At 30.0% G+C, this 27008-nt stretch overlaps 1 protein-coding gene across 3 annotated transcripts in view; it reads left to right on the top strand.

The window, feature by feature from the left end:
- Rok (Rho associated coiled-coil containing protein kinase) overlaps positions 1–27008 on the top strand; it is a 147345-nt gene that overhangs the window by 14736 nt on the left and 105601 nt on the right. For all 3 annotated transcript variants that reach the window (XM_075358615.1, XM_075358616.1, XM_075358614.1), the window contains 4 exons: positions 7361–7461; positions 13079–13138; positions 19706–19841; positions 23922–24039. In XM_075358615.1, the coding sequence (XP_075214730.1) occupies positions 7361–7461; positions 13079–13138; positions 19706–19841; positions 23922–24039 (415 nt within the window). The remainder of the gene's footprint in view (positions 1–7360; positions 7462–13078; positions 13139–19705; positions 19842–23921; positions 24040–27008) is intronic.

Raw genomic sequence — 27008 nt, 5'->3', positions numbered from 1 at the left:
TGTCTAATTCAAATAATAAATCCAAGAGTATGTGTTGTCAAAAGTAAAAGCAGATTTGAAATAAAACCAGTCTTATAATTTTACAAAAATACAAAAGAACTCAACTTCTGTTATCTCATCTTCTATTCTTGTAGCAGTGGATTTAATAATTATTTTTCTGTATTTCAGATAATAATATAGATCCATTTCAAACAAAGCCAATTGCTTTGAATGTTTTTATTGATGATAAAATACCCGTGAAGATAAATCTTTTATTTTAAATATAAAACAATTCAGGGTGTGTTAATGAAATTCTTGCCAGCATCTTACAGTAAGCTATACGTGCTATTATTGTCTTACAGATTTATTCAATACTCTTTTAACAGTTTCTCTGGTGCTTTTGACTACTTCCTTTGCTATTCTCCTCATAAGAAAAATTCATTTAATTTACAAAATAATAGGCCAGTTTTGTTATTGTCCATATTTTTAAAGTAGCTGAAAAAATTATGAAAATAAAACTTAACGTTTTTTAAAAAACGTAACTTAGTAAAAATATTTTTAGCGTGGGTTTAAATTTATTTACTTATACAGCCATTACCCAATTCTTGGAAATACTTTAAATAGTATAGAGTCAATCTTCAATTTTTTTTTATTTCTTAAAACATTCAGTTTAATTTCAAACTTACTGATAAAACATTTAGCAGCTACAATGTCAGAGGAGCTGCTTTTATTTGGTTAAAGTCATACTTTACCTACTGTAAACAGGCAATTGAAATTTCATCTTTTGATAAAAATGAATGTGTAGGTCAGATGTAGAATGGAGTGCTACAGGGGAAATGCCATCAATCCCTTGGCTTGATTATTGTTTATTAATTATCTTGAAGTAATCTTTGTATCCTTTTTAGAGATGTACATACATCTAAGGTAGATAATGTAAGGCACTTGACAATTCTTAGTTTGGAGTCTAAAAAACTATTCAATGAGTGAATTATATTATTCTAATTTTAAATAAGGATAAAACCATTGCATTATGCTTCTCAGGTAGATGTAACATTGCTAAATGTTTGGGTAGAATACCCTTTAATGATTAAAAAAATATCTTTAGTTGCCCATAGTACAAAATTTCTAGATGATTTATTTACAACAAAATCAAACTAGTGTTTTGTTTTGAATTGTCTTAATAAAACAGTGCTTCTCTTCATTATTAAATATTTGTTTACATCATTTCTTGTGCTCCCCCAAAGAGTTAAAATGAATTTTCAAGATACAGAAAACTCCTTTCATCATTATTTGAAACTTAAAATTTCATGAAATTGGATGAATCATGATATTTTAGTAAATGATAAAATGTTAACTTGTCCTTGTATTTATGAAAGTTTGAGTTACGAGGTTCATTCAGATATAAACTGGAATTTGTTAAATAGCTTTATTGATATTAGTTAAAGTTACAAAGTTACCATATCTTTTTATACAGTTTCCATTAATAGGAATACATTTTCTCCACCAGCTAGGTAGCATTCTGATCCCCTCATATAAAAAAAAAGAAGATTGCTGTCCCAACAACCAAATTTGCCCATAATGCTTGACTGTGGCATCATCTTTGAATCTTTCCCTTCCTAAAGCTTATTTCAGCAAATCAAACATGTGGAAATCACATGGTAACAAGTCTGGACTGTATGGTGGGTGGTGTTTAAGAGGTGTTCAATGAACTTTAACAAATTTATCGCAAGTCTGAGTTACTTTATGCAGCCAGTGTTGTCATGGAGAAGGAGGACATTGTGAATCAGTTGCCAGCATCATTCATTCCAGTAAGCAGTCGTAACATCATCCAACAACTGGCAGTAGTATGCTGCATTTACAATTTTTCATTTGTATTGGAAATCAATCAGCAGCACACCTTTTGAGTCCCAAAACACAGTTACCAAAACTTTTCCAGCTGACAAGCGTTTCTTGATCTTGATTAGTGACATCACTCCATACTTGCTTTCTGAGATGTAGTGGTGGACCCATGTTTCATTGCAGGTCACAATATGGTCCAAAAATATCTCTCCTTCCTCAAAGTGATTCAGAAGTCGCTTAAAGATGTCTTTGTAGACATTTCTCAGTGTCTCATTGAGAACCCACCTCGTTGACACTTTGCTGTATCCAAGAGTGTCTAACAACATTGTATGCACACTCCAGCAGTTATGCCCAGCTCTGATGCAATTTCAGCAATGGCGTCTCCAAACTGTGCTTGGAGTCGAATTAAAATTTCAGAGGATTAAACCTTTGTTGACAAGAAATTGGATTATAATTTGTTGCACAACAGATGATGATACCCCTGGTTAGACATTCTGCTAGTGATGTGGGAACACGACCTAAGAGTGTGGCTGGCTGGTGCTCCCCTCCACAATATCCAACTAACAACCCACAGCACATTCATCGCTTTTCCTCAGTCCACATGGTAAAATTCTTGTGGTTGAATGACCCTGACATGAAATCTTTGCTGAAAAGAATAGTCATAACTTTATCCACCTCTATCAAACCATATAATGAAACCATTTTCATGTAACTTAACTTAATATTTTTGCTTACAAAAAAGAGCTTTATTATGCTTGCATTCCTATTTTTAATAAAGTATTCTACTATTTAAAATATCTTTCCAACCAATTTTTTTAAAACACAAAAGATTTTCTTTAACAGAAACAATATTAGTCTGTTGATGGATTTTTTAACAGACTTAAAAAAGGAGGTGGTTATCAATTTGTATTTTTTTCATGTATACTACACAATATCTCAGATGTTAGTAAACCGATTTTGATAATTTTTACTTTCTTGTATGAAGTATTGTAATCGCAAAAAAAAAACATTTTTCAGATTTCAACGGAAATATCCATTTGACTATCCCTGAATCCATTTTGGCTAGTTTTGAAGTGATATCTGTACATACGTATGTATCGCGCATAAATAAAAAACAATTAGCTGTAGAATGTTGAAATTTTGGATTTAAGAGTGTTGATTTAGGACTAGTTGTGTACCTCCCCTTTTGTTGCAATTGACTGATTGACGTTAGTAAACAGATTTTGATAATTTTTTTAATGTAAAGAGTATACTTTTGTAATGGTCCCATACAAACTTTAACAAAATCCGATGATAATCATAGGAAATATAGCAAAAAACCAAACAGCTTGACACCCAGCTGCTGACTGCTGTTCCCTGTATGACTAGGATATTAATAACAGTCTATATTGTTGTTCTTTAGTCTCCATGGGAATATTCATGGCATTTCTTCCTCCTTAAACAATCATTTCCTTTTTCTTGGCTACTTTCCTCTAAACACCATATATTAAACCTACATTTAATATTTGTATAAAATGTTGAAAAAGTTATTATCCCCAATTGCAAAATCATAATATAAATATTTATATTACACAATAATAAATTGTAATTTTGCAATATAAACAAATTGTCATACAATAAGCTCCCAACCGACATCACCCTGTATGATGGGAAGTAAATATTAAAATTTTGCAATAAATAATATCCTATAGTAATTATAAACCCTTTTTTTAACCTTTGGTACTCGTAAACCTTGTCCAAATCTACTTTCAATAATGAAATCTATAAACTGGGTAATTATGCAACCTTATCATTTTTGTCACAGCTTTATCATCATTTTGTTTTTTTAAATTTATAACTTATTTGGGTTCAAATCAGATAAGGCGATGCCCTCTAAAGTTTTATCTCAGCTAAGAGCAGCATAAATTCTGCCCTTGGCAAAAATGTTTCTCGTCGAGGTCTATCACTGCCCTGTCAAGAGTTGTAGCTTGCAGTTTGTGAACAGTTACAACCCAGCTTAATATTAGAGGTAACATTCTGTGCTTGACATCTCTGTATCCCTTTTTCACTTGAAATTTTATACAAATTGGTGAAATGGATATGCAACCATCAATATTTTTCATTCTAAGACCAGTAGTCTCATCATCAAATTTTATGAGTACAACTTCCGGTAACTCTCCTTCCTCATATATCAAGCCAAGATGGTGAGAATATTGCTCTTGTGTGATACATGAGAATATTTGTATGATAAATGTTTGTATATTAAACTGACAGGATAATCATGACTCTAGACTTTCATTATGTAAAAATTAGACTGTTGTACATTCTCATTTGTGAGAGTTACATTCTTGTTGAAAAGTCTCTGCAGAAATATTCATGGCATTTCTTTCTCTATTTTTCCTTAAACGATCATTCCTTTCTTGACAACGTTCCTTTAAATATTGCTGTTGAGCAGCACGTTTAATAGGCCTACCTGTATTTTAATTGTATAATAATATAAATATATTAAATATATATGCAATATATATTACCTATATTGTACCTATACATTAAAATTGTGTAACAAAGTAATTTATAAAAAATAAAAACAGATTTCAATAATCGAACTAAAAAGTTACAAATAACTATATTTTTATTTATTAACTAAAATATTTACAACTATTTTTGAAGTCTATACAATTTAAAAAAAAAAAAAAAAACCAACACATGATCTATATAATATAAATCCTACTTATACAATGCAAAATTGGTAATAGAAGTTTTGGTACAATAAAATGAGATCTACAAAAATATAAGAATAAAATGCGACATAAAAATGTGATATAAGAATACCTTATAGATGCTAAGGTACATATATTATCACCAAGTATATATGCCTTAGTGAACTCAAGATGAGATATGATCATGAGATCATACCTCATGAATCTATAAAAGAAAGGAATGATTCTATAAGAATCTATAAGAGAAAGGTTCTCTTATATGCTCTTGAGATCCCATTTTACATGTGGGAATCCCATTCAGCTGCCTAGTGGTCAATCGAGGTACTAACCTTATGTTTAATTTTTGTTATTTGGCACTGACTTCAAAAATAGTTATTTGTTATTAGTGTTTTAGTACTATTATGTATTGGTTGAATTTTATTTTTATTTTTTATAAACTTTTTTATTAATAATTACAAAATTAAAAAAAAAAAAATCTGTTTTTTTTTCATCTCTGTTGAACGAATATATAAATATGTACTCACATAATTTTCATTAATGTGTTTGAATTGTGATTATTTTGTATTTATTTTATGTATTTATTATATTCAGATTTTGAATAATGAATGTAGATTTTAATCACATCTATTTTTTATTTTATAATAAAATGCTCAGTTTGTGATAATGCTCTGATTTAGGTTTTGTTATGATTTACCTTGATTCAACTACACAAATGCTAGGGGAATTTCTTTTTTTTCTATGGAATAGCATTTCATTATCTGCATTCCTTACATGATCTATGAAATATGTTGTAATGCATTGCTGAGAATAAAATATTTATATATTTGATTAATAATGTATTAGCACCAAAAGCTAAAATGTACATCTGAATGTTTAGAAAACAGAAACAAACAATATTTGGGAAAAATTGAAATGATTGTTATAAATTTTAGGACCAGTTAATTAAAATTTCCAATTATATTGTTATAGATGTCCTTTAGTTTCAAATGTTTCAAGGTTATTAAAATGCAATTTATCTTGTATTTGATGTTTTAACCTGTAAGAATCTAAATTAAAAATTTGCAAAAACTTTCATTTTTAACATCGTTAAATGTACAAAGTTAGAATTTAGGTTTGAAATTTTTCTGATACTACCCAAAGAATTATAAATACACAATTCTTTTTTTATGCAAGTTTCGAGGAATGATGGCTGAACATAAACAGTGGAAACAAATTAATGTTTAAATAATGAACAAGTTGAAAGAAGCAGTTGTGTGCTGAAGTACAGCATTATTTAGACTGTGTTAAAGTGTTATGTTAGCAGATTTGTTAATTGGCTATAATAAAACATTTTTGTGAGAAAACTGATTATAAAAATTTAATTTAATTAATTATTAATTATTAAATGTAATTAGGTAAATGTATATATAATTGTGTAATAATTAAATGTTTATGTCATTCCACTTTTCATCCAAAAGGTCCTGGCATTTCTCTTATAGTATTTTTCTCTGTGTTCGAATTAAAATGCCCAGTCAGTTTTACCTAAGTGCTGTCTCAGTCCCACATTAGGCTTTCTGTATAGCTTCTGAGTAGAAAACAGAAACCCCATCTTGGTTCACAATAGAGTTGCATCCAAAAAAATATATAGGAATCAGTAAATTAAACAGCTTTCCACATTCTTAGCGTGTAAGGGTATCCAGTTAAAACCCACTGAACACGTTCAGGATGAAAGGGATTAAAGGATTTGGAGAATGGAGATCTTTTCATGGGGAAATCACATAATGAGGTAAATGCCCCATAAAGTGCTCCAACGTTTCTTCAACAGTATTAATTCATTTCACCTCTGGAGTATTAGAATATCTTTAATCCATAATACTAATTTTATTTTGACTAGCTCAAGTATATGCTGAAAAAAACTACTTTTCATTCAGGTACTGAAGAGCCACCCATAAAGAAATTATTTAGTTTTCCATAAAGCCAGAATTGTATAGCTTGAGGAAGATTCTAACGAAGAAGTTGTTCACCAGTACATCCCCTTTAATGTCTTACATCCCTATGTATATTCCTTCTAGTAAGTTGCTACCATGTAGGATATTAAGCCATAAAAATCCTGTTGAATCACTTTTTTCAGTTCCTAAAATAGTGAGGATAACCAAAGATGTTTGTATAGGGTGTTTGTTATTCCAGAAGATGGCAGCTATTTTCAGAGATTGCATTTGTGTTACATCAGTTACAGTTATCGTTTTGTGACATATAGAAAATTATTTAAATGCATAAAGCATAATTATTTAGCATTTATCTCTTAGAATGATTGAGAGATTTCTCAGGAACCTTTCCTCTCTTTTAATAGTCTTCATAGCTTAAAAGTTATTCTTTAAAAAAAAAAGTACTGTCTTATTATTTCTTATCTCATTTCCAATTAAATTAAAGAACAACTTTGAATTGATGGGCCATTTTGTAAATCTGATTCAGGAATTTCAGTAAACGTGTGAACTGACATAAAAGTTGATCTGAATAGCTTAAATATACATCCCAGAAGTTTGAATTATCACAAATTCAAAAATATTGAAGTCTGTTAGTGAAGTTTTTACTTGACTGTTTCATCATGTTATGATTAATGTAGTGAAGTCAATATACGGGATTAGAGTTGTTAACAAATAACTTATTTTACATAATTCCAAGGTTTATCTAAGACAGTGTGATTGATTGATTCTTTCTTCATATTAAGTCCATGCAACTAACTTAACTCTATTTTTATCTAAATAACATTGAAGTGTAATCTGAAACAATTATTTTAATTTGTTGTAAATTTAGTGTTATCAGAATATCTTGTTTTAAAACAATTTTTAAACTTTTCCCCATAGATAATTCTGTTGCAAATGATATATGCCAATTGAGGATGAAAACTGATGACTTCACACAAATCAAAGTTATAGGTCGTGGAGCTTTTGGTGAAGTTCAGTTGGTAAGTAATCACATGATCACATTTATAAGCTATTACTATGTTTTTATTAAAATATATATATATATATATATATATATATATATAAAGTAATAAATTCATTAAAATTAAATAAATTCAGTAGTTAAATTAAATTAGAGTAATTCAGTAATTTATTAGATAAATTCAGTAATTTTATACCTTACAGCCAAGATTGTTGGGTCAGAACTTCATGTGCTGTTTGTTCAATTTTTAATTAATAAACATTGTTAATTATTAAGCATTGCCATTAACCTTTTTCTTCTTTTGCCTAAATCGCAATGGATTAAAAACATTGCTATGGAATTATTTCCAAACTATAATTATTTCTTAATGTATAAATAATGTTACAGTTTTGTTGTCATTTTTTATTGAATCTTGCAGGAATTTTTTTTATATATCATTTAACTGTACATCCTTATTCATGCCAATCTAATTTTCGCAGATCAGATGATAAAATTTTTTGCACATCACAATAACTTATAAAAAGGTGCTGGTAACTTTTTTGAATGAAAAGTAAAGATAATTTCATTATTACATTACTTTTATCATTTTTAATAAAAAGTAATGAAATAATACTTGTATGTTAATATAATACGCTGATTCATGAAAAAATTAAGGGTGAAATTAAGAGTTTTATAAAAAATGATTAACCCTTTGCAGCCCTTTGTCGTAATATACTGGATATTCTGAAATTAGCATCAGGTGCAGTGGCATAAACCACTTGATATTATGTAATTCTTATAGCAGTCCAAGTCGTGCAATGCTCAACACGATGTTTAGACATCAGTAAATCTTGAACCGAGCATCGCTCGACATTTAGAGTGTTCTCACTGGACATCGTATTCTATTTGTTTTGCATCAGCCGTTTAATCTGAATCTCTTATTAATAAACAAACGCACATACGACAATATATCTAGTAAGCTGTGTTCCAATATCTTGTCTACAAGTTAAGGTACAAAAGATGGCTGGAATTTCTCGTAATCAAATTCGTGATTTCAAATTGGAAAATATTATGAATGAGTTTTCTAGTGATGATTCAAAAAGTCTGTTCAGTGATGATAGTGTCTGCAAAGTGTTAATGAAAATACTTTTCACCTTCAGGATCAGAAAGTGATAGTGAATTTGAGGTTAGTGGTCTGGCAGTTACTGACAATATTGAAGACAGTTATGTGAGTAATACCGATAATTCTGATAATTATATTGACATACCTTCAGGAAATGGGCCGTTCAGTGATACTTGTTCTAATGCATTATGGAAATTGATGCATTATGCAATATTATAATTGATGCTGATTTGTCCAAATTTCCATGATGTGGTCCAGTGTATAACAATAATGTGAAAACTGAATTGCAGTGTTTTTAGTTATTTTTTTACAGATTCATTATTGTCTGAAATTGTTGCTGAAACTAATCAATATGCAGAAGAAAAATTAAAAAAACATGCCGCTTAGACAATATTCTATATGGTGGGCTGGAAGGATGTCACCCTTATTGAAATTAAAAATTTTCTGGGGGTAATAATTAATATGGGCGTAAACACTAAAAGAGACATTAATGAATATTGGGTCAGAAGAATGGCAGGATAAAATGTCATTCTTTAAAGATGTATTTGCGTTTCATCGCTTCCTTCAGTTTTTTTAGGCATTTCATTTATGTTTTCCAAATCAGCCAAATGCAGGGGTTTGTTTGAGATGCAGAAAGGTAAGAAATGTTCGAATATATTGATAAACAATGTAGAGAAAACTTTATTTCAGCACAAGTTGTTGTCGATGAATTACTGTGGGTTTTAACAGAAGAATTAAATTTAAATGCTACAACCGTATCAAGCCCACAAAATGGGGTCTAAGCATTTTTGTTTTAGCAGATTGCATGAATGGTTATATATGTACATTTATTCCCTATTTTGGAAAGGCAACAACAGATGCTCTAGACCGACCAGAACTTCCTTCTACAAGTTGAATAGTTTTCCATCGTCTCAACAAAGTTGTGCCTTACAGTCAGGGTTCAGGTTACCATTTATGTAATTATCAGTTTTACACCAGCCCTAATTTTGCACTTGAACTTTATAAGCACAGAATGCATACCACTGGCACTTTTATGTTAAACTGTAAGGGAGTCCCTGAAGTTCTTAAAAATTAAAAAATTAAAGTGCATGAACAGGTTGCATATCGTTATGGCACCAAAATGATTTTACTTGCATGAACGGGCAAAGGGATTGTTTCTTTATTATCAACATATAACACAACCGCACTGACTGTTCAAAGAATACATAAAAATAATACAACTGAGTTCAACAAACCAACCCTAATTTGTGACTACATGGCTAAGATGGGTGCAGTTGATCGAGGTGACCATTATATAGCTAGTTATGCATTTGTAAGAAAATCTATAAAGTGGTGGTGAAAAATGTTCTTTTGACTGCTTGAGGTTGGGATTGTAAATGCCTATTTGTTTTATTGCTGGGATAAGCGGGTAGAAAATGAAAATGCTCTCACTCATTAGAGGTTTTGCAAATGTTTGCTTTACTAACTTGTTGGTGATGTCTGTAATCAGGAGAGAAGAAAAAGAGTCTGATCCTCAAGTTCTGATACTGAAGAGTGTTTGAATGATAAACCTCATTTTTATTTATAAAGGAACATTAAATAAGCATAAAGAGTGGAGTGTGTAGATAGGAAGGTGGTAGAAAAGAAACTGTTTTACTGCAATACTTGCAGTTGAAAGCCAGCCCTTCATCCTGGCGAATGTTTTGAGAAGTATCACTGTGTTAAAAAATATTGTTAAACTTTTTTCTGTATTTTGCATACTTTTTTTATAAATAATATAAATCATTCATATAAGAATAATAATAATTAACATTTAGTTGTAGCTCTAGTTTGCATTGTTTTATGATTTTTTAAGTTTGCATTGTTTTGCATTTTTTATGACTATTTTTTTAAATTTTACTTACTAACAATTAAAATAAAATAATTTTTTAAGTTTGAAAATAAATTTATTAACTTAAAAAGAAACTTTCACGTGTCATAATGTAATAAAATAAATGTTGGGAATTGCAGAGAAATTAAATATCAGGCAAGACAGAAATATTAGATTTCCCTTCTATAAAAATTGGACCTGGCTGGGATATCAGTGAAAAAAAATTGACTCTAGGCTGATTGAACATTTACAAAAAAAATGCTGCTGGCATATTTAATCTCATGCTGAGCATGATTTTTCTTTATTTCTTAGTTTTGTTTTTATTCTACGTTTTTCTTTTAAAGACACATTACATTTGATTTCATTGAAATAAAAATATTTTAAAGTACTAGTAAATTTTAAAAACAAAATGTAGTTACAGTAATTAGTTACATATTAACAGTTGCAGTTATTGTTCCATGAAATTGGATGTGGACGTGCCCTTTTTTTGTCTAGCTGTGGAACTAAATAAAATATATTTAGCATATAATTAATTATATATTTCAGATTACTTCAGAAGCTGATAACATACATTTTTTTTAATATGAAAACATTTTTTTTCCAATACTGTTTACTATATAACAATATTTAAATTGTTCCAAGAAAAATTAAAAGAGAAAAATTGATAGTTTTTTAAGAGGTTATGCAATACAATTTTTAATACAAGTTTTTTTATAGAAATATTAATATTTAAGTAAATTCAAGAAATCTGAATAATATTGAGATCTGGATTTTTTTTAAATAGAATTAAAATATAAAATCTATAAATGGTTAACTGATAATAAAATAAAATTAATAAATAATATATTTATTTATTAGTTAATTAATAATATATTTTTAATGGTAATCAATATAGTAATTTAATATTATTACTGGATTTTGAGAATTTTAATATTTCCTTAATTTGTTTTTAAAAATAGAACATATAAATCTTTTTTTGTATTTTATCTTATAATTACATATAAATACATCCTTGTGCAAATCGATTGAAAAAAGTACCATATTTTTATCTTTTGTGATTGTCCAATCTCTTTTTAATTGTTTTGGCTCTGAATATCAGCTGATTAATAATTACAAATTTTTGAGAGATTAGTTTGTAGTTTATTAGGCACTCAGTTCTGTTTTATTTATTCTTTCCCTATTTATCATATTGTTAGTCCTTTCTGATTTTGTATAAATGTTGTGTGAATTTTTAATATTGGATGTAACTTCTTGGAAGAGGGCTGCTATATGAAAGCAAGGTATATTAGCAGATGTAAGGTGATTTTAAGTGCAATTAACAGATAATAAGAAAATGAAACTAGTGCTTAAAAAACTGCTTTAACCTTCAAAAGGAACTTGTAAAATTTTTTAAAGAAAGTAAACAACTTAATAGTTCGTTGGAGGCTGGTTGGATGAAGGGTTCATAGACCAGTGAAAAAATAGAGTTTGACATCTGCAGTTATGAAAAAACAATGTAAATGGACTAGAAGTATAAAGATTGAACTTGGGAAGACTGAGAAACGGTATTATTTTTTGACAAATCCCGATTACACAGTACAGTATGTATAAAGAGTGACAGTGAATTTAACAGTATGTACAAAGAGTGACAGTGAAGTTAAGTCCAAAACATATCCACCACAACATGAAAAATCCCTTAAAAAAGATGTTTTGTGATTCTTTTGCATTTAATGGGGTGAAATCATGTGTGCTCTGTGAAGGTATAAGGTATGATGAATAGTGAAAAGTATTCATTATTGGATCATTAGAGTTTTACGAGAGTTAATAAAATCTCATGGTTATAAATTTGCCATGTGTCAGCAAGATCTCGTACAATGCCACGTTTAAAAAAAAAGAAAAAGTAATAAAATTATTTCAGCACAAGTGGATCTTGACTAGACTAGGCAATCAGTGAATTATGAATCTTATTGAAAACCTGTGGCCCATTTTTAAGAACAATCTCGAGTAAATGGATCGCACAACTAAAGAAAAGATGATTTTATCACTTATACGGGTATGATTTCATGAAGTCAAAATTCATGAAAAGTGCCAGTTGTTGGTTAACTTGATCTATAATAAGATTAAAATGTTAATTATTGCTGAAGGAGGACAATCTTTTTGCTAAAAATAATTTTAATGTATGTTTGTTGTTTTATTTGTTTTACCACTAAAGAAATAAACCATTATATATTATAAAAATAATCTTGTTTCAATTAATTTTCATGAGAGTTTAACAATATTTTATTTACGTAAGTAAGCTATATACTATTGCAGATATTTTAGTTACTGTTTATGATGTATATACTGCACCCTCTAAATGATTAATAAGCATAATTAAAATAATTTATATGGTTATTTACTGTAGAAATTTCTTAAGATGCTATTAATAGGTGATATCTTGCTGCATATAAATCTAGAAGGAATTGTATTGACGAAAACTTTTAGCAGCATGAAGTAATTGTTAGACTAATGGATATTTTATGCTCACTGAAGTTTTATTAAAAGAATGGTTTATATTGGTATGGAGAGACATTTTTATTCCAGTTCTGTGAATGTATTTATCTTACAGTAAATAAAATTATTGATAAATAATGTTGTTTACTTATTTCTTTAATTCATATTTATTTTCTTAATTCTGATTATCGACATACTTTTTTTATTTTTTAGGTTAGGAACAAATACACTCAAAAGGTTTTTGCAATGAAATTACTTAGTAAATTTGAAATGGTAAGTATTGTGTGTTTTGAAATCTTTCTTTGGTTAATTTTTATAATTTATCTTACTGTTATTATTATTATTATTGTTACTGTCATATAACATAACAGAATGTATTGGTTTCATAATTCATTAAAACTTCTATCTTACAACAAAAAAAAAATCACTTGATAAAGTAACTTTTCAGACTTAACAGTGATGCATACTTATACTCAAGAATGACTTTTAGTTTTAGTTCACTAGCATCTGATTCTGTTCAATAGCATTAAAATTAAAGTATTCTGTTTTTTATGTTATAGATTGTGAATGTTTTCCCAGTATTTTTTTATGGTTATTGATCTGAATTTTATACAGTTACATTTTGTATTGCTATTTTTCAGCAATTAGCCCATTAACTTTAACGTCAAAATATAAAATTAAACTAACCAATACATTGTTGCTGCTTCTTGATCTGCTAAAAAATGAATTCATTTTATGGCTACAATCTATCTCATAAAAATTTAATTTCTTGTTTTTATTGTTTTTTTGAATTAATTTACTCATTTATGAATTAAAAGATGGTATTAAATACTTTACATAGCTTTATTACATAATTTAAATTCATAATAATCTACTTTCTTGGGAGGGGATCATTTCTTTTAAGAAGTAATATAAAATATTTGAGTTATTAATGGTTACATCTGAACTGATAACTTATTTTTTAAAATTATATTTTACATCTTAAAAGATTTACTACTTAGAAACATATGAATTCATCAACATACATACCTAATTCTCTCACCACTCCAATTTGTAACACATTGCATCATTGTGCAGTAGCTATCTAAGTTTTCTGTTTCATGTGGATGTCCTTATAAACAATATTGGATATGCTTTTGATTATCATTCAATACAATGTTCTCTGAATTCAGAAGGTGATAAATTGCAAGCTGGTGGATTACGGTAGGAGCCTGAACATACATAAAGTTATGGTTTTTTTATAGCCATTATATTTTCTATTTTTTTTTTTTACCCTTTTTAAATTTGAGCATACTGATTGTGTTCAAGTAATGTTTCTTACTTGTTGTGGATGCGTAGATGTACAATATATAATTCAATCTTAGCATCTGTGACACATCAATAATTGAATATGTACATTACATTAATAAGTGATTCAGAATAAACCAGGTAATTTTTAAACATAATTAACCTGGTATTTTAAACATATACTATGAATAGCACTATTTTTATTTCATTTTGAACAAAGCGAGTGATGAACTCAATTTATTGTATGAGGATATTCTGGAAAAATTGAATCATTTTTGTAGTGGTTGTATACATATAAATGCATTTGTGAGTGCAACGTGCTTCAGTGCATTGCACTGTTGCTAGTGCATTGAAATTGCACAAGTAATCAGGAATTGCATATGGAAAATGAAATTTGTTTGTGATGAGCAGATCATGGGTTTGAAATTTTGCATCTGTCTGCTGAAATCTGCCATGAAAGTATATGAAATATTGCAGTTAGGAATGAAGACGTTCTAGTCAACTACATTTTGGTGGTTAAAAAATTTCAGGAAAAGCTATGTTTTTATCACAGAGCAAGACAAGTCTAGGCACTCCAGCTACCACAATAAAGAAAATAATGATTAAATTAGCCGTTGCCATTGTTTGGAAAAATCAGTGAAAACAATGGGTGAACTGGCGGGTACGTTACACATACCTCACAGTAGTGTACTCACTATTCGACACTGTCACTTGAACAAAATGCTTTTGTGCAAGATGGGTGTTGAGATTGCTGATGCCTGAATAGAAGCTGATGCAAATAGAAATGTATCAGGAGCTTTAGTGATTGCTTGCAGAATGTGGTGATGCCTATCTGAATTCCATCATTACTACTAATGAGAGCTGATTTCACCCCTGTGACCCTTACCGTGCTCACCTGTTTGAAACAAACTGGTAAGCACAATCTCAAAATCATCCTTATCTCTGAAGCCAAAGATGAGTAAAGTTGATTGGTTAGCAGAAAAGGTAATGGTGATTTATTTTTTCAACTACCTTGGAATTACTATTAACATGAAGCATTCCCCACACTTCTGTAAAATTCACTTAGTACTATCAAGTTAATAAAACAATTACTGGGCAGTATAATGTGAGGTTTGAAGATCCTAGCTGAACATTTTTGATGAAAATACTTCGAGCTGTATCCATTTCATTAGCATATATACCATATTAATGCATACCCTTAGATTATCGCCTAATATTTGGCCTGATGTAACAGCAAATGTGGCCCATACTCTCCATACAATTCATATCTTGTCCATGTGTTTTTTGTATTTTTTCACCTGAAATCTAGGTGTGAGGCAAGCATTTAAACTACTGAAAAGAGTGTTTTGAAGAAAACAGAAATGGTTCAGAAGATGATGATGTCAAAAAATGATTTCTAGCGCATCTTCCAGGAATAGCAGTCACATGGGCTTAAATTAATACAGATTGATTATAAATATGTTTTCTCTGATTGGTTTTTATTTCTCAGATAACCATTGCAAAAATTAAAAAAACTTATGTTAATAGAAAAAGTAATAATTTATTTTATATGAAAGTATTTATATTTCTATTCACTGTCCCTAACTACAGAGTACATACAACCTGTTTCATGAAAATTTCTTTTACTTTCAATATATATGCTGTAGAGTAGTCACTAATAATTATTTAGAAAATAAATTAATTTGTAGAATTAAGAAGCGGGTAATATCTACAAAAACAAGGTTTAAAAAAATTATGTTTACATTTCTTGACTGGAAAAGAGTGAAATCAGCCTGCCTTTTTATTTAATGTTTATTGTACAGAGTGGTGCATGAAATGATCCAATATTTAGTTTTGTTAAAAAATATTTATTTGAATTGCAATACAGAAAAGTAAAGTACAACATGTTTACTATATACTTGGAGATTATGTTCTACTTATCACATGTTTAATATGACCACCATCACGTCTTGCAGCTTCTTCAACATGAACTCCTATGTTGTTAGTAACTCGACGACACATAACCACAGTTATCTAATTGCTCACTTCAATGATCAGCACTCTCAGTTTTATCACTCTATGAGGATGTTTAGGAAAAATCTTTTCCTGTTGAAATCCCCAAAGAAAATAATCACATGAATTCAAATCAAGACCGTTCAGAACCAGTTCTGTCCATATGTTACAGTCAAAGGCCGATTAACAGTCATTCCTAGGCTTGACTAATCAAACCTGCAGATTGACTAAGCTTCGTAGTCAAAGCTGAAAACAGACTTTCTCTTTCGGCCTTTGGCTAAATTGCTTTTAGGCAATTCTAGAAGCGACCAAATCGACCAGTCAAAGTTGAAAACTCATTAGACAATCAGCTTTGTCATTAAATACTTTACTGACAATGTGTTTTTTGTTTTAATTTCACATGTTTTATTGTTGAATCAATAATGTTTTTTTATTTCATATATCTCCTGGTGTAAAATGAAAAGAATAAATGTAAAAACCAGCCTTTGACTGTAAGAAATACAACAAACTAAATTCTGCCTTTAAAATTCCTAATAAAATGTAATCGATCGATTAAAGCTCACCTTTATGTGAGCCAATAGAGGAAAATTTTGGGCAACATTCACTCTACATTATTTCTGGTGGCAGATATAACTGAACGTTATATTCCCAAAAAACGCCTGATTATTTTTTACTAGGAATGTAACATTTCTTTTTAATTCAAATATATTTTCATGAGCTCTCCAATTTTTCCAATCTACTATACTTTTCCAAAATATTTGTAATTACTCGGATATTTGTTTGTTCGAACAAATGCAACAAAAATGAAATTTATTATTGAATAAAGTGAATTTATTATATTCGTGTTATTACATTAATAGAATTTTGAGACAATGGGACAAATTACAATAGATATTCACTTTCTTTCAAAGTGTAATAATAAAGGCGATATATTAGCTTTATTGTAGGGATATTTGTTTGTTTGAACAAATGCAACAAAGATGTGCAAATGCAAAATATTAAACGTTTTGTGCAACTCAAAATGTCATAAAATGACTACTTGTAACAATAAGTAGAGTTCAGCGTCCTAACTACTGATAGTTTGCCTGTCAGTTGATATACAAAATTATTTTGTTATTACTTAAAAATGTAAGTCGATTGTACTAACACAGAAACAAAATTTTCATTGAATAAATGATATACTAACAATTTTTTACATTTATTCTTTTCATTTTATACCAGGAGATCTATGAAATAAAAAATCATTATTGATTCAACAATAAAACATATGAAATTAAGACAAAAAACACATTGTCAGTTAAGTATTTAATGACAAAGCTGATTGTCTGATGAGTTTTCAACTTTGACTGGTCGATTTGGTCGCTCCTAGGATTACCTAAAAGTATTTTAGCCAAAGGTTGAAAGAGAAAGTCTGCTTTCAGCTTTGACTACGAAGCTTAGTCAATGTGCAGGTTTGACTAGACAAACCTAGGAATGACTGTAAATCGGCCTTTGACTGTAACACATACAAAATGATTAGGAAATCGATTTGAATGAAGTGACACTTGCGTTAAAAGTTTCATACAGAAAGTATAAAACAACATTAGCTGTGTGTGGTCTGGCTCCATGTTGCTTGAACCACTCATTTTCTAATTGAAACCCTTTTGCAAGAAGCTGAGGAACATCATTATGCAGCATGTTTAGATGGCATTCACTGTCTATTCAAAAAAGAATGGTCTATTACCCCATGACTTGAGATAGCAACCCATACCGTAATTCTTGGAGCATGATGCACCTTTTCTTGAAGCACGTTTGGATTTTCGGAAGCCCAAATACGCACATTTTGTTTATTAACTACCCTATCTAGGTGAAGATGCCTTATCTGAAAACCAAACATTGTTCAACAATAAGTTTTGGTTCACAGCTTGTTAAGCCAATGCCATTCTTTGATGCTTATCAACCATTAATTTAGGCAACACTATTATTTTATACAGATACAAATGCAAATCAGTTTTTAAAATTTGCTCTGCAGACCGCCTAGAAACCCCAAGTTATGCTGCTGCTTTTGTTGTTGATTTGCCCAAGCTCCTCAGTAACGCTGCTCTGACAGCTTTGATATTCTGTGGAGAATGAACATTGGAGGCCATTCGCACTTACTCTCAATTATCGAACCATCACCATTAAATTTTTTGTAAAGTCTATGTATTGTTTTAAATGAGGACGATCACCAAGTTTGAAAATGTGCATGAAACCGTCTTTGTGTAAGCACCACACTTTTCGCTTCATTAAAAAACATCACAGTCTTTATGTGCTGTTCAACAGTCAGTCTTCCTTTGTCAGCCATTTTGGAATGATACACAAACAGTGCACTTGAAAACAGAAGAAACTAATATTCATAAACTGCTGTCACTTCTGCCAGCATAAAACACAATAATTATTAACCTAAAAAATTATTGCCAAGACAAATTTGCTCATTCATACGCCTCGCAAAGTGGCGTATGAATGAGAAATGAGCTTTTACATCATCATTGCTCATTATTTTGTATGCCACTTTGTAGTTGGGAATTGGAGTTTAGTTATTTATGCAATTAAGATATATTTTTTTTATACTTACCTCATCATTTACTATTTTCCAGGGTGACATTGGTTGAGCCATTTACTAAACATTTCAATATATCTTATGTCATGTTCACTTTATGTCCTTTGCTTCAAGCACAGTATCATATCACATATTAATGCATTTCTCTCTAGCTCTACTGCCTCCCTATCTTGCCAGAAGAATATCATTAGATAGCTTTCCATCATGTATTTTCTCAGATGTCTGAACCGATTCACTTTTTCTTCCTATCTCTGACCTTCTCTTACCCATATACTCCCTTTCCTTTTTATTGTATCTTTTGGTTTTTTATCATGCTTCTCAGAAATTTCATTTTACAACTTGCATTTTACCATTTTTTTATTCCTGTATCCATCACATAACAATTGGCAATAGTAAATTTCATAAGGTTTACATATTCATTTTGTTGGTATCTCCTCATTCTATACAAGACTTAACATCGGTAAAAACTAGATGATTTCTGAACTTGTACATCCAGTTCTTCCTCTATCTTGCTTTCCTTTGCAAATCTTATTCCCAAAAATGTAAATTTCTTCAATTATTCCAACCGAATTCCAAAACAGTGATTTAAAAACATTCTCTCCTCTTACATCATGTGGTGTTACCAATACTCTACTTTTTTACTGTTAATTTTCATCTATGCTCTGTTATTGTATACATTTCATTCTAGTTTTATTTTTGGAACTTCTTCCTCCTTTAATTCCGAAATAACAATGTCATCATAGATAATACTGCTTTTGTCTAACTCTGAATCACTTTATCTCTCATTTTTACATGTACCCTCTCAATTTCTAACATAAAAAATGTTTAAAACATTTTGACATGATTGAGAACTTTTGTTTTTCCAAAAGTAACTAACACAATTCTTATACAGATTTTGCTTTATGCAATTGCAATGTGTTTTATATTAAGATAATTTTGATTAAGATAAATATGATTATTATTTTTAATTACTTTTTTTTTAGATTAAGAGATCAGATTCTGCATTTTTCTGGGAAGAAAGAGATATAATGGCTCATGCTAATTCTGAATGGATTGTTCAGCTTCACTTTGCATTCCAAGACCACAAATACCTTTATATGGTCATGGATTATATGCCTGGTAATTATACTGTTTTTATGAATATAATCAATCAGTAATTTTATTTTATTTTATTCTATTGAAATATTATGTTTTGTATTTAGCTTAGGTTTGTTGTTTGTAGTTTACAATTATTTAATAAAAGTAATTATGGATACAGTGATGGAGCTATGTGTTGATCAGTTAAAATTTTAAAATAACATCAATATACCCTACTACTATTACTATGATAAATAACCTTGAAAAACATCATTCATTGGTTTGAATCAGGTAGTTTTTATTGGAATATAGTGGGGAAGGTAATTAAAACTAAATATCATTACGGTTTTTTTGAGAAATTTATTTTTTAGAATTAATCAGTAATTTATTAATTAAACTTTTTTTTCAGTTAGTTTATAATGTGTCTATATAATAATGAGGAAGCTATACTGTCGTGCCTAAAGAAAAGGAACTGTCCTGAAATTTACCTGACAGTTTAAGAAAACAGCTGTATAATTGTGATCAGAACAGAACGCATTGTTTAAACTAACTAAAAGATTAATGAACCAGAAATGTGTAGTTTTTAACAATTTAAAAGTTACTTTTCTGTAGATGAATAAACTTCATCATTTTTTATTTCTTGGTTGTAATTTTAGTTTATCTAAACTTAAGCAAAGTAAAATAGTGCATAAGTTTTCATTATTATTTTTTTAATCAATTTTATCAATTGATTTTTAATCAATTCTGATTTGATTTAATCAATTATTTTTTTAATTGATTCCTGAAAGAGGGCAGCAGCTCTTTCAGTAGTTGTTAAGGGCTTAGGTCAGGATGACTTAAACGGTCATATCAACATCACTCAAGGGCGTAGGTCAGCACAACTTAAACGGTCATATCAACATCACACAATCCTCTGAGTACTGCGCAGCTGAAAGCAATGGAAAATTACAGCTGCTTTTTTCCAAGAAAATGTAGCTGTCTACATTTTCATATAAAAATGATGGAGGCGCCTTCTTTGGTAAAATATTCCAGAGGTAAACTAGTCCCCCATTCGGATTTCCGGGTGGGGACTACTAAGGAAGGGGTCACCAGAAAATTAAAAAATAACATTCTTCAAGTCAGAGCGTGGAATGTTTGAAGTCTAAAAAAAATTGGTAGGTTAGAAAATTTAAAGAGAGAAATGGATAGGATAAATGTAGATATAGTAGGAATTAGCGAGGTTCGGTGGGAAGAGGAAAACGACTTCTGGTCAGGTGATTTTAGTATAATTAACTCGGCTTCAAATAATGGGCAGTAGATTTCGAATGATTTCGTAGGAGTAGATATCGGAATGGAGTAGATTTCGTAATGAACAAGAAGAGAGTAGAGTATTTCAAAATGCATAGTGATAGAATCATTGTAATAACGATAAAATCTAAATCTAAACTGACAACGATTGTTAACATCTATATGCCTTCAAGCGCCCATGATTACGATGAGGTAGAGTGTGTATATGAAGAAATTGACGAAGCAATTCAATACATAAAAGGAGATGAAAATTTAATAATAGTTGGAGATTGGAATGCAAGCATTAGAAAAGGCAAGGAAGGAAATATAGTGGGTAAGTACAGGCTGGGCAAAAGGCATGAAAGAGGAGACAGACTTATAGAGTTTTGCACCAAGTATAATTTAGTAATTGCCAACACCCAGTTTAGAAATCATAATAGAAGAGTATACACATGGAAAAAGCCAGATGATACTGCAAGGTATCAGATAGATTATACCATGATTAAGCAAAGATTTAGAAATCAACTTGTCGACTGCAAAATTTACCTCGGAGTAGACATTGATAGCAACCATAATTTAGTGTTAATGAAATGTAGATTGGGGTTTAAAAACCTGAAGAAAAGGTTTCAGATAAATTGGTGGAATTTAGAGAAGCTTGAAGAGAAGAGGAGGTAAAGAAGATTTTTGAGGAGGACATCGCAAGAGATCTGAGTAAAAAAGATAAGGTAGAAAATGTAGAAGAAGAATGGGAGGATTTTAAAAAGGAAATTCTAAAATTAGCAGAAGCAAACTTCGGCAGAACAAAGAGAACTGGTAGAAAACCTTGGATTTCAGAAGATATATTGCAGCTGATGGATGAACGTAGAAAATATAAGAATGCTAGTGATGAAGAAAGTAAAAGGAACTATCGACAATTAAGAAATACTATAAACAGGAAGTGCAAACTAGCAAAAGAAAAGTGTTCAGAAGTAAAAAGAGAAATGAACATTGGTAAAGTAGACGGAGCATACAGGAAAGTTAAGGAAAATTTTGGGGTACATAAATTAAAATCTAATAATGTATTAAACAAAGATGGTAAGCCGATTTATAATACAAAAGGCAAAGTCAATAGGAGGGTGGAATATATTGAAGAGTTATACGGAGGAAATGAATTAGAAAATGGTGTTGTAGAGGAAGAAGAGGAAGTCGAAGTGGATGAAAGGGGAGAAACAATACTGAGATCTGAATTTAAGAGAGCATTAAAAGATTTGCATTACAGGAAGGCTCCTGGAATAGATGGAATACGTGTAGAATTACTGCGCAGTACAGGTGAGGAAGCAATTGATAGATTATACAAACTTGTGTTTAATATTTATTAAAAAGGGGAAGTTCCATCAGACTTCAAAAAGAGTGTTATAGTAATGATTCCAAAGAAAGCAGGAGCAGATAAATGTGAAGAATACAGAATAATTAGCTTAACTAGCCATGAATCAAATATCTTGTACTAGAATTCTGTACAGAAGAATTGAGAGGAGAGTGGAAGAAGCGTTAGGAGAAGACAAGTTTGGCTTCAGGAAAAGTATAGGGGCAAGGGAAACAATTTTAGTGCTCAGATTAATAGTAAAAGGAAGATTAAAAAAAAAACAAACCAACATACTTGGCTTTTATAGACCTAGAAAAGGCATTCGATAACGTAGACTGGAATAAAATGTTCAACATTTAAAAAAAATTAGGGTTCAAATACAGAGATAGAAGAACAATTGCTAACATTTACAGGAACCAAACAGCAACACTAATAATTGAAGAACATAAGAAAGAAGCCGTAATAAGAAAGGGAGTCTGACAAGGATGTTCCCTATCCCCGTTACTTTTTAATCTTTACATAGAACTAGCATTTAATGATGTTAAAGAACAATTTAGATCTGGAGTAACCGTACAAGGTGAAAAGATAAAGATGCTATGATTTGCTGTTTATATAGTAGTTCTTGCTGAGAGTAAAAAGGATTTAGAAGGAACAATGAATGATATGGATGAAGTCCTACGCAAGAACTACTGCATGAAAATAAACAAGAACAAAACGAAAGTAATAAAATGTAGTAGAAATAACGAAACTGGATTACTGAATTTAAAAATAGGAAAAGATTATGGAGGTAGAAGAATTTTGTTATTTGGGAAGTAGAATTACTAAAGATGGACGCAGCAGGAGTGACATAAAATGCCGAATGGCACAGGCGAAACAAGCTTTCAGTCAGAAATATAATTTGTTTACATCAAAAATTAATTTAAACGTTAGGAAAAGATTTTTGAAAGTATATGTTTGGAGATTCGCTTTATATGGAAGTGAAACTTGGACGATCAGAGTATATCTGAGAAAAAAAGATTTTGAATTGTGGTGCTATAGGAGAATGTTAAAAATCAGATGGGTGGATAAAATGACAAATGAATAGGTGTTGCGGCAAATAGATGAAGAAAGAAGCATTTGGAAAAATATAGTTAAAAGGCTATTATTTAGACAGGTTTACAGGCCACATATTAAGGCATCCTGGAATAGTCGCTTTAATATTGGAGGGACAGGTTGAAGGAAAAAATTGTGCAGGTAGACAACGTTTGGAATATGTAAAACAAATTGTTAGGGATGTAGTTTGTAGGGGGTATGCTGAAATGAAACGACTAGCATTAGATAGGGAATCTGGGAGAGCTGCATCAAACAAGTCAAATGACAACAAAAAAAAAATCAATTTTAAGGTAGTTTGTTTTTATGAGTTTATATTAATTTTTATAATGTAGAACTGCATGTACTTGTGTCTTAAATAATATGTTTTTAAAAGGTAGAAAGTTAAGAAAATTCAGATTTTTCTGTTTCAATGTTTTTCTTAGGTGGAGATCTAGTAAACTTAATGTCTAACTACGATGTACCTGAAAAATGGGCCAAATTCTATTGTGCTGAGGTTGTACTGGCATTAGATGCAATTCATTCAATGGGATTTGTTCATAGGTTGATTTATTTATAGTTTTAAATTTTTATTAGATATGTTATGGATTTTTACTTAGTCATAGTCTATAATAGTGAAACCTCTATTAACAGACACCTTCTAACTTTATACACCTCTAAACAGTTGACAGATTTATAATAACCAGTATCATGAAATAGAATTTTTTTATTAAAATATTCAAAACTGAAGAGAATCTGAACAATAAAGAAAATCTGTTTGTGAAATTAATTTTTGTATTTGATTTTTACATATATTATAAAAATATATTACACTGTAATCAAAATGATTATATTTTTTGTGTTATTTTTTTATTTCCCATGTAATTAGTTACCCAAAGCATTTTCTATTATTTATGTGTAGATGATATGCTTTTGAATATTCAATAGAAACTTCTCTTTACAATATCAGGTTTATACACAAAATATTTTTTCTCACCTTTATTCTATTTTGTAGTAGCTGTATATTTTTATTTTCTGTTACCTTAACCCTTTATCAACAGAGGCAATAAAAATTAAATATGTTGTAAGATTAAAACATGACTGATCTTAATCTGTATAATATTGTTAAAGCTTATTATGAGAGAGTGCAGCAGTTCTCTGAACTGGTTGATTCTCTTCAAAATCCAGTTTTTCAGTATTACTATCAACTAATATTGGATTTATTCAGAGTTCTTTTAGTTCACTCCTCCTCAGCCATCTCCATATCTGACTAGATCCAATATTCTCTATGTCCCTTTTTGTCAAAACATCTACCTTTTGCTTTATTTGTGATAAACAACAGGCAGTTTGTGATCTAATAAGCTGTCATAGCATTCTATAAATTTCCAACAGTAGATGATGATTTTAAACTTTAGAAACATCTTGATTCTGCCTAATTCTTGTCTTCTTTATATATATTAAATCAGGTTTCTAGGTACTTGAACTTCTTCATTATAGTATTCATTAAGTAAATGGACAGATGTTCATAGATACATTAGATTATAGTATTAATATTATCTTTCAGTGCAATCTCCCTCTTTCACTATCAATTTATTCCATCTTTCTGCAAGCTTTTGTCTTCCATCAGCAAAGAACCTTGTGGTTAAACCATAAGGTTTTGAAACCACATTTGCATGGCTGTATTCACTTTTCCATTATCTTGAAATTGTCGTCCACATAAAGTAGATTTTAACAAACCAAAAAGGTGGCCCACACAAATTTGTTAATTGCAAATTTGGGCCATTTTTTGGCCAAACCATTGGTTCAAAATCAGATGGTCCTGATTTGGTCCGTGGTACCCGATCAGAACCGTATGCTGGATGTGGTAAGACTTCCTAGCTTAATTTGTTGTCTAAGTCCATATCTTCTATTTGTTTGGTGGCATAAGGGCAAGCATTGTTGTGTAAAGAACACTCCTTTTCTCAATAGTCCATATTGTTTAGTGCTAAGAGACATACTTATCAATATGCAAACCTCTATTTGTTTGCAATTGAAACGATCCTGGAATATTTTTATTGTACCTCTTAACCATATAAGGTCTTAATAGCACTTGAAATTGAGAATGAAGTTTTAGTGTTAATTTTTTTTTTAGTTTATTGTTGTATAGCTTGTCCAAGCCAAATTAGTACTGATCTGATCTAGCTAGTGCTGATTGTTGCCTAGCTAGTGCAGGGCTATAACATGCTACTCGTGGAAGACAGTATGTATATGGTATAATAAATTTTACTGTACATATACAGTATAATTTTTTTAAATTTTATAATAATTTTTTAACTTAACTAATTTTTTTATACCAATTTACAGTATAAATTTTTTTTAGTATTTTTTATACCAATGTTTATTCCATTTAATAAAGAAACTCGCATCATAAATTTTAAAATTAATTTTGGTCTTATATTTATATAAAAAAATTAAAAAATTCATAACCGAATAAAACAGAACATAAATATTTAGCCAACTTATTTTTAAATACTTAAAGTAAAAAAGTAAAAACAAAATTAAATATAATTATTATCTTGAAATGTAGGTATTTCTTGTTTTTATAATTATTTTTACTAGCTCGACTATCCTTTTATCAGTAGAACTTTTACACTTTACATCATAATGTATTTTGTTATGAATTTTGTAACTAACACTAGCATAATACAAATAACAAAATTAAAAAATTACAAAGTTGCCAAATATATAGCAATTCACTCCCTACTGCATGTTTTCATCTTCTGACGATTATGGTGAACTCTCGCTTCCCAAATTGATGATGACACGTTCACTTTGTTGTTGTAGAAGTCCTTGCAGCTTGCGATATTCATCTTTGTTATTTTTTAACATGTTCGCAACATTTTTCCAGCCCTCAACTGTGAGTTCTGTGAACTTTTTATGACAAATTTCCATTGTTGCAGCTGTTGTAAATTGTATATTATTGGCTGCGATCCGGTTCTTCACTCGTGCCCATATCATCTCGATGGGATTCAAATTGGGATGATATGGGGGTAGGTGTAAAACAGGAAACCTGCTTTCCTCCAATATCTTATCTCTCTTATATATTTTCAGATGTTCCTGATTTTTTTTAATTGTCTCAGACAACTGAACTTTCGTCAATTTTGATGGAATGTTAATGTTAAGCTGTTTGTCCACAGCCAGTCAATCATTGATTTTTTTGTTGATGCTGAATTCGGTGCTTGGGTTTCTTCAGCATTGTGATAAGAAGCATTATCTAAAATAGTGACACTGTTTGCTGGTATGTTAGGCATTAATTTTTTTTCTCTTATCCACTTTTAAAAAGATGTTACAGTTCATCTGATAATGATAATCACATGAGGAAGATTTGGCTTTCCATACTGTCAAGCAGTTGGAAACGAATCCCATTTCACCACCAGTGTGGATAATTATTATCCCTGCTTCTGTTGAAATTGGTACAGCAAAACACTCAGATACATTTGAAGGTTGCCAACATTTCTGTTGGCAGTGAGAACTTAAAAATAACTCACTGTCAC

Source organism: Lycorma delicatula, chromosome 2 (assembly GCF_047948215.1).
Source record: "Lycorma delicatula isolate Av1 chromosome 2, ASM4794821v1, whole genome shotgun sequence".
Lineage (NCBI taxonomy): Eukaryota > Metazoa > Arthropoda > Insecta > Hemiptera > Fulgoridae > Lycorma > Lycorma delicatula.
Note: the sequence above shows the minus strand (reverse complement) of the source record. Positions and strands in the feature narration are given on the sequence as shown.